The 9784-nt window shown below is 37.4% G+C and overlaps 1 protein-coding gene across 1 annotated transcript; it reads left to right on the forward strand.

Moving 5' to 3' along the window:
* The first annotated feature begins 4412 nt into the window (after positions 1-4412).
* Positions 4413-7357, forward strand: LOC111877173 (uncharacterized). Its single transcript, XM_023873702.3, has 6 exons — positions 4413-4822; positions 5889-6094; positions 6176-6428; positions 6515-6622; positions 6705-6952; positions 7051-7357. Exons 1-6 carry the CDS (start codon positions 4598-4600, stop codon positions 7148-7150), a joined length of 1140 nt encoding a protein of 379 aa, XP_023729470.2. The 5' UTR covers positions 4413-4597; the 3' UTR covers positions 7151-7357.
* The last annotated feature ends 2427 nt before the right edge of the window (positions 7358-9784 follow it).

Here is a 9784-nt window from a genome sequence, read left to right on the forward strand (position 1 = left end):
AGGTCACTGCAGTCAGCTCAGCTGTAGAATAGCTCGCGGTCACAAATTTCCACCAGTCCTTCGCCCCCAAGCGAAGCTGGTTGAGTGCGAATCGCACCCTCAAGTGCTTCGGACATGAGCACGTATAGAAACACCCCTCTATGTCTGAGATCCACCTCATAGCGGCGATCGGATCCTGTGTACCATCGAACTCCAGTGGTTTCGTGTTGCTGAACTCTCGGTACAACAACGAATCACCACCCTGGGGTCTCGCAGCCGCAACAGCTGCGGTGGCTGTAGCAACAGCAGCATCAGTCAAAGCAGCGTAACGCTCGTTAAATGTCTCGATCAGTATGGTCTTAATAGACCCAAACATCTCCGGAATCTCGGCTCTGATGGCAGCGGCCACCTCCTCATGGATGATCTGACGGATCTCCTTATCGCTCGCCCCACTGCTCTTGGGGTTATGGCGTGTCCTAACCATGATCAACCTCTGAAATACAACATAAGAAATATCAGGAATACTCTCGAGTATACTCACACTCGATAACTCAAATATCCTCTCTTCTGGTACTCCCAAGGATTCTTACTTGGACTGCGCACCAATCCGGTGTCTTCGATAGTACAGGCCCAATACTATCGTCCACACCGAATCGATTTACAACCCAAGTCCTCCTCCTAGGATCCCAGATCGTAAACACTCTACTCTCGCTATGCACTGGCTACTCTCAATAGCCCTCCCCTGAGCTCCTCACTGCTACCTACTCACTCTCTCAAAGCGTCTCCTAGCAGCAGCGATCTCCTAAGCTAAGGCATCACAAATCAGGCCCACTCCAGTCCTAATAGGAATACCTAGCCTCTCTAACATGCACCACATAATATCTCATAACTCATAACATATAATGTAAAGGTATTTTGGGGATTCACCGTTCGGGCGCTGGCTGACCGTACACACCTTCCACTCTGCTCGTTTCCAAAAACCTCCTTTTCTTTTTAGAAAATTTTATTTTTATTTGAAAATTCCTCAAATCCTCGGTTTGAGTTCAGATACGCCCGAAGGTGCATCCGAATCCCTCAAACCAAGGCTCTGATACCAACTTGTAACACCGTAAATTTTCAAATAATTTTTCATTTCCAAAATCACATAATGTATCACGTCACAATCAAAATCCATAATCAATTCTGTTTTCAAAAACAAATCCCAAGATCTCTACATATGAAAATCTCCATCAGTGTGTGTGTATGTGTCAAGCCGTCGCCTTCCCACGGTCCTCGCTGGTACCTGAGACATCAAACATAACAACTGTAAGCATAAATGCTTAGTGAGTTCCCCCAAAATACCACATACTACAAATACGCCACTCGAGGCTAACCCGACCCTCCGGTCAAGATGTCTCAGCGGGACCTTCCAGTCCCGCAGCTCGTCGGACCCTCTGGTCCGGTCATAGCTCATTGGGCCCTCTGGCCCGATCTGAATCGTTGGACCCTCCGGTCCGGTCTATATAGTCATACAGCATACAATAACACATAGCATACAATCTCATAAATAGCACATAATCTCATACATAACACATAAGACCCTCTGGTCAACTCATAATACCACTCAAGGTAACGTATAGTGAGAAGACTCACCTTGCGTGTCTCGGTAACTCGTAAAGCTCTCAACCACTAGTGCTCGATCTCCCGAGCTATCGTCCTCCTACAACACAGGTGTATCTTTACTTAATACTACATGACTCTGACTGACTAATACTACTAAGTCAAACCAATCAACACTGGTCAACGGTCAACGGTCAACCCGACTTGCCGAGTCTGGCGTGGACTCGCCGAGTCCCTACAGGAACCCGATTCCCTCTGGATCTCTTCCAACTCACCGAGTCACTCACCCGACTCGGTTACACAATCCCTGGTCCGAAGTCTCTGAACAACCCGCACCAACTCGCCGAGTCTGGAATTGGACTCGGCGAGTACACTCCATGCACAACCTCAAACGACCTTCTAAGGTCAGATCCACTCTAGTAATTCATAGATCCAGTCCCCTTAAGCTTATTAACCACGTAAAGTCTGAGTCTTGGTGCTCAATAAGCATCATATAGCTCATTAATGGAGGTTTAGCCTCAAATACATAGATCCCAATCTAAAACCTCCATGGATGCACATAAAGCTTGGGCAAGGAGGTGCTCTGGACCTCTATGGGTCTAGATTCAAAGCCAAAACTCGCCAAGGGACCATAATGATGCTAGATCTAGCCACAAATGGGTTCAAAAACCCTAAATCTATATGAACATCACAATAACAAAGAAGGATTCGAATGGTACCTCAGATGTGATGTCCTGGACCTTAGCTCTTCAAGAATCCACCCCTCTCTTGCTTCCTCTTGGCTAGATCTTCTCTTCCTTTGCTAGACAATAACTCCAAGAATCAACAATGGCTTCTTCCCTCACTTGAATCACTCAAATGATCTAGGGTTTCACTCTAGGGACTAATGAGTGCAAATGACGGCCATAAGGCCCTTTAAATAGGCCGCAAACCCAAAGAAATTAGGGTTTCATTAAACGTCGCAGACTCGCCGAGTCCACTAAGGCGACTCACCGAGTCCGAGCATCAATCCGGATGGGAACCCGCGTCTTAACTCGGCGAGTCTACACACCAACTCACCGAGTCCCTTCTCAAAACTCAAAATAAAAAGATTAGATAATATACCTGAAATCCCGGATGTTACATGTGTTAGGGGTGAGGAGTGGTGAATGAGTGTACGACTAAAGGAGCTCAAGTGTGTGTATTCTAAGGTGTTCTAGAGAGAGAAAGGAAAAAAGGTGTGTGTGTGTGTGTGTGTGAATCTCATGTAAAGGATCATCATTCCATTCATCAATACATTAAAGATTCATATTGTTCTTCTTCTCCTTCTTCTTATTTTGATCTTGCATCATGAAATTGATTTGGGATTCCTCATAATCAATTGGATCTGATTGATACACAAGCAAATTTGGGACTTACAATATGGGACGTCCAACTCACAATGACCACTTCTTTTGGACAAAACAAGCAAAAGAACACTAAGATGAAGATCTAAGTAACCACAAGGCAAGGTAGAGACTTTTTACCTAAAAGATATCGAAAATGAAGCAAGGGTTTTGGATCTAGCAACTCCTTCTTGTATCTCCAAGCTCCTCTTTCTTCCAATGGCTTCAAACACACACAACACACTCAAGAATGGCTCATAAACACTCAAAGATGCCTTAGGGTTTCGAGGTTAGGATTTAGGACAATGGAGGATAGAAATGAGGCCAATTTATGGAGCTTAAGTTGTTTAAATAAGATGCAAAACACCGAAATTAGAGTTTCATTTCTTCCAGACAACTCGTCGAGTTGAGGCCTCCCAACTCATCGAGATTATCACTTAAAAAACATGCGGTCCATAGCATTTCTACACGACGAGTTGGGGCTACCAACTCGCCGAGTTGCTCTACAAAATCGAATAATTAGAAGTTTAAATACATACCAGGAACCAGACGTTACATGTATATACCAAGGTTTTGTAGGGCGGTTCCATGGGTTATAATTTCCAAGGTAGTAAAAAACTTTATTGTTACAAACATCATTGTTTTGAAAAAGCTTATCTAATAACTTATCAGATGAATATGTATATAAATATTCTCTTTTAGCCTTCTCAACTGTTTATGTTTAATCTTTCTCATACAATTTATATTTTCAAAAATATGGAGTTGATTTGGAGATGGGGTTTTTGCTACATGGATCACTTGGTCGTGGAAAAACATTGATTGCCAAAGTTGCAGCTAACAAAGTAGGATCAAATTTTATACACATTCGTGTTTTTTTTTTCACTCATTGTAAATGATATTTTACTCACATTATGTTTTTCTTCATTATTTATGATGTTATAAATTTTATTATGAAGGGTCCTAAGGTTCTCAACAAATATGTTGCTCAGGGTGAATTGGGGATTCATACAATATTTAGACATGTAAGGGAATGTTCTCCATACATATTGTTTTTCGATGAGGTCTTTCTTTTGAGATTTCTGTCCTTTTTATTTTATGATGAATTTGTAATTTGAAAATTATGATGGTGAATTTAAGCTTCATTGCCAATTTTTTGGTATTAATTTTGATTTTTGTTTATCGGTAGATCTGACATAACACAATGTTATAATGGGAACAAATAAAAATAGGATGTTTTAAAAGAAAGTAAAATCGATCTTTACATCGGTTAAACGGGTATACCACAAGTTGATTTTAGATAAAAATACTATTTACAATTTTTCTTCCAAGAAATCAACAACTAGAACTAAACTATAATTATACTAAATAAAATGATATTATTTGGGCTGATAAGTATAGCCTAATTATAAAGAAAAGTTTCACCAACCCCATAAGCCCAGCCCATAACTGTAATCTTATCTTATGGAACGATTCCCCTCCCACTCCAACTGTTCGACGCTTTGCTCCCACGAAAATCCTGATCACCGTGTTTCCTTTGTTCGGTTCATGTCGTTCGTTTCCAATACTTTTATCGTCGCTATATATCATGACTGTGTTCAACGCTGCACACAGATTCAACAAGTGGTAGGAAAGAGAGTGCATAAGGGTGTCTGTTAATGGCAGCCTTTGTCGCCTCTTTTCTCTCGTGTGCTTCTTCTCGCCCTCCTCTCTCTTCTTCTTCTTCTTCTTCTTCTTCTTCACTCGCTCTTCGTCGTAATCAGTCCGTATCATTTCCAAGCGTTTCTTTTCGCCGAGCTCCCAAAGATTTGATAAACGTGAAAACCCTAGTTTTTGCTTCGTCGGATGGGATTAGGGCACATGAAGGGGATTCACGCTCAAAGGTTAGTTTTGTTATTTAAGTTATTGAATTGCACGTATTGGTTGACTGGATTGGATCAATTGAGTCTTAAATTGCTAAGACGTTTCAGAATTTGGTGATTTTAGTTGGCTTAATCGAGTAGGTTACTGACCAAGAGCTAAATCAGTATTTTGCTTTTGTGATCGATACCTTGCTTTATTTATAACTTCTTCACCACTTACTTGTTTCAATTGCATTACATAAGATTTACTTCATGATTAAATACTAGCTGAATTTCTTGGTGGGATTAGATTGAATTAAGTGTAGTAATTAAGAACTGTTGAGGGATCATACTTTTCAATGGGAAGAATCAAAGGCCAAATTGGATGGTAAGTGCATGGTTTTTTACCCAAGTTAGTACTAATGGACTTGAATTTAATTTTAATATAATAGGCTAGTGCCAAATTTACCTAAAGAACAAACATCTAGCTCAGCTTTCTTCTCCATGCTCATCCAATAGTATGTTTATGAACATTCATATTAGCTCAGGCAGTTATTGAGAACCACTTTGCCTCTTTATAATAAGGATTCAAACTATTACCAAGTGATTGTGGCCACTTTATGGCCAAATGACTCAAAATCCATGATCTAACAGTGATCAAAACTCAAAAGATCATTGCTTGCAGAAAGTTTGCCATCAGTCTACTAAATCTTGAGGGTATTGTCATTTTTTGGAAGGTTTTGCAGCTTAAATGATCCTGGAACATGTGATGTTAGATAAATGTAATTGACTCTTATGTAAATCTGGTGTGGGAAAGGTATATGCTTTGATGTAGATTGAATTTGGCACTTGATTTGGAATACCAAATTTAGAACATGCAAAAAGTCTAACCTAACTAACCTATTCAATGACTTTTGACTTTTTCCAAATCAAAAATCCATCTTTACAAATCTTCTCCAATGAAAAACCTTTTTTCAAACAACTAAACATTTAACCCCATGTCCTCATCTATTCAAAATGTTAACATATGTCATTTTATGATACATATGTAATTATTATATACTTATATAAATAAATAAAAGAAGTGACTATTGCATATTCCTACTAGAAATCGATGCTCTTGAAATTGATTCAAGAAATAGAGCCATTGGATGTGAGCATTATCCAAAGAGATGTTCCACCTACCACCATTGATGCCATGAAGAGGACCATATCAGGAATGTTGGGACTTCTACCTTCAGACCAATTTCAAGTCTTAATTGAAGCTTTATGGAAACCACTTTCCAAATTATTGGTTTCTTCTTTAATGACTGGGTAATTACTAATTACCCTTCTTTACTTTTTTTTTTTAATCTTTATATTCATTTTTAGGAACTTAAAATTGTTGTATTGCAGGTATACATTGAGGAATGCTGAATATAGGCTGTGTTTGGAGAGAAACTTTGACACATATGAAGAAACTACAGATCATAAGCAGACAATTGGAATTGAAGATTCAAAATTAATACACAACAGTATAACAACAAATACACATAAATCTGAAGAAACTAGTGAAAATCCACCCGAGTTTCCAGATTTTGGTGAAATGACCCCTGAAGTTCAACAATATATCTTGAAGCTGCAATCCCGTTTGTTTTCTGTCAAAAAGGTAATGACTAATGACTATTGACTACTAACTACCAAATGACCAAAATACCCTTTGACTTAAAATGAAAAATTTGTTAACGATTCCAGGAGCTTCATGAGGTGAAGAGGAAGAATGCAGCTCTGCAGATGCAACAGTTTGTCGGGGAAGAAAAGAATGAATTGTTGGACTACTTAAGATCTTTACAACCAGAAAAGGTTATAATTGTTTCATGAAAAGGTTTTTATATTTGTGAATTGTGAGTGATTATTATTATTATTATTATTTAAGTAACAACAGGTGGCTGAGCTGTCAGAACCAACATCTGCAGACCTGAAAGAAACAATTCATTCGATTGTTCATGGTCTTCTTGCAACACTTTCACCCAAAATGCATTCACAATCACAAACTTCAATTGGAATTGGAAGCAGTGATCATGATCATGATCATGATGTTGTGGAGAAGGAGAGAGAGAAGGAGAACACTTCTATTCAATTTCAGCCCCTTGTTTCTTTGACTAGGGACTATCTAGCTCGACTACTCTTTTGGTTACCCCTCTTTACTTTATATATCTTTTTTTTTTAATGTGTTTTGGATTAATTAATTTATTTAAAGTATATAACAAAATATAATATGTTAACTTAAGGTGCATGCTGGTGGGACATTATCTGAGAGGGTTGGAGTATAGAATGGAACTCGTGGAGCTTTTATCATTGTCACACAAGGAGGAGGATTATGACTTATGATTTATGATGGTGAACATGTACATTAAGTAAGGGATTCGTGTCTCTATCTGTATCATGTATTTTGTATATATTCCTTCATTCCTAGACACTATTTGATAACATTTGTTTGTTTGTTTGTTTATGTGGATTGTATTATCTTTTATCAACAAAATAAATGTATCTATCAAGTTGCGAATCTTGAATGCATGTTGTATTTGTTACTTGTTAGATTCCGGTATATTTCGCGCATGTTTAGCACCAAAACATAGAAATTCAATCAAAATAGAAAAACAAAACATAGAAATTCAATCAAAATAGAAAAACAAAACATAGAAATTCAATCAAAATAGAAAAACAAATGGGAAAAGATCCGCTCAATATCATTGAATGAAAGGTTTAAGAAAAACGATAAATGGGCATTTTCAAGAAGCGAGATATAATCACAATTCACATGCCATTCAATGCATATTATCCACTACTAAATATGGAGAGTCTTAACGGCCTAAAAAGATGCCTGACCTTCCCTGTCACAAGGGGCGGATGCAGAAATATATAGTAGTCACAAGGGGCGGATGCAGAAATATATAGTAGATGACTAAGTGTTGACCATAGATGAAAGTAGGTAAAAAAAATTGAAAAATCGAAATTTTTTCCACCACGGATAGAAAAAGTAGGTGATGCTGCTGCCACACCTGGACCTTGCTAAAACCGTCCCTGCCTTTCACAACGTGTTTTAAAGCTTTGAGGATATCAGATCTATGGGAACTTTGCAGTTAAGTGTGTCTAGGCTAGATCAATTATTTTCATGATGGGTGACCCTCTCATAAGTTTTCGTCTCTGAAGCCCAAAACGGAAAATACTGTGATACGTGTCAGAGGAGTGGAGGATGTTTTTTTTTGAACCGGCAAATGATTATATTAGAAACAAAAAGTCACCACCAAGTAAGAATATAGAAGGGGCGAAAAAAACACAAAAAGAGTTACAAAGTCTGAGAAAATAGTTATGAAATTACAAGCAAATAAATGGATTAACACACCACTCAACCCATTTAAAAACAACATTCTGACCTTCTCTGTTTCGCCCATGTGTATAATGTGGATTTGATGTTGTCAGCCACTTTGGTTGGTGAAATCCGAGATTTTTTAAAAACCCAATCACACCTTGCTTTCCAAATCATCCAAAGTGTTCCATAGCATATGTTTAGCAAAATCTTTCTCCTATTAGGAGTGGAGGATGTTACATCTAACAATCTACACACTTTCAAAAAACGAACTTAATGTTTTTGTGACTAGAACTTTGAGTGTTCCTCACACGTTATCTCAAGTTGAATTTCCCAGTAACCCATGTATGGTAGGGGAGAAAGCGAGAAATATTTAACAGACCCCATTTACTAAACCTTTCTTTCTTACCCCGTTTTCTAACAAGCAACATTCTTCATTAGTTCAAGCTAGATCGATCAAAGTCTGGTGAAGGCTAGTCTTATGAATGACTTCTATAGATGGGTCAATGTATTGCTTAAACTTAAACGGGTCTATATATGTCTTTAGGTTGAATGTAGATGAGATTGTGGAATATGACATTGCTACAAACTGATTCTTGAGCACATTGTTTTTTTTTTTTTTAATTGCTTTATCTTCCATCTTGTCTTTATGTTTTGAAACCATATCACAGTCACAAAAGTCGACAAGTGGCCGAAGAAGAATGGGAGAAAAAATGTGGGTTACATTGGAAGGGAAGAGGATGGACCGGTTTTAGTTAATAGTAATGATAACTCAAAATAATTAATAAAATTAGAGAATAAATAATTTTACAATTCAAATACTTACATGATTCTATCTTTTAGAGACCTAAAAAAACTACATGCAAAGTATGATTTATGATTAAGCTAGGATTATGTTAAAGGTCAAGGGTAGATGCAAGTTAAGTATGGGTAAAACAACAAAGTAGCATATGTATGAGTTATGTCTTTTATGATGCAATTGATTTTGTTATAAATTGGATTGGGCATTATTTTTGGATTGTGATTTGATGTCAATATATTATAATGCATCATATAATTGCACATATACTTTTTCAAAGTCGTAGTGGAGTAAGTGGTTCCTTAGGGAAGTTAAAGATTTACTATAGGCAAGCATAAAAATTATTTTAAACTGAATGGCCGAATTGTAAGAATATTAGGTGCACAGTTAACTTTACAGTAAATATGTGAACTTTTGAGTTGCATTTCATGCTATCTGATTAAATAATTAAACAATTAAAAAAAAGTAACCAACACAATGATGGGTCAAACGGTCAATGGGATTAGAAAACCATACCAAAACAAACTTCTTAAAGTTTTTTTTTTTATGGTTTTATAAATTAACTCTTTTAATCATGAAAATTTTAGATATTTAGGACAAGTTATTGGGACCATGAATGAATGGAGCTTTTGCATAATATAAGGAGGAGAATGGTGGGTTGGGTTTTGGTGGCAACAACTAATTCTAAAACCCTAAATAAAATATTCTTAGTCAAAAAGTGATTGACTTCCCAAATTCATGCATCGATTAAACTTTTGTTAGATAGCTTCATCTTATGATGTGATTCATGGTGTTTTCACCTTTTAAGAATAGATTTGCATTCTATTTGATATTCTTCTATGAAGTAATTTAAGAG

This window comes from Lactuca sativa, chromosome 5 (assembly GCF_002870075.4).
Source record: "Lactuca sativa cultivar Salinas chromosome 5, Lsat_Salinas_v11, whole genome shotgun sequence".
NCBI lineage: Eukaryota > Viridiplantae > Streptophyta > Magnoliopsida > Asterales > Asteraceae > Lactuca > Lactuca sativa.

Excerpts from the sequence above, each read along its gene's own strand:
- LOC111877173 (XM_023873702.3), top strand. The coding sequence starts at position 4,598 with ATGGCAGCCTTTGTCGCCTCTTTTCTCTCGTGTGCTTCTTCTCGCCCT. Across the intron at positions 6,095-6,175 it reads GTTTCTTCTTTAATGACTGG|GTATACATTGAGGAATGCTG; the intron begins GTAATTACTAAT and ends GTTGTATTGCAG. Across the intron at positions 6,623-6,704 it reads GATCTTTACAACCAGAAAAG|GTGGCTGAGCTGTCAGAACC; the intron begins GTTATAATTGTT and ends AAGTAACAACAG.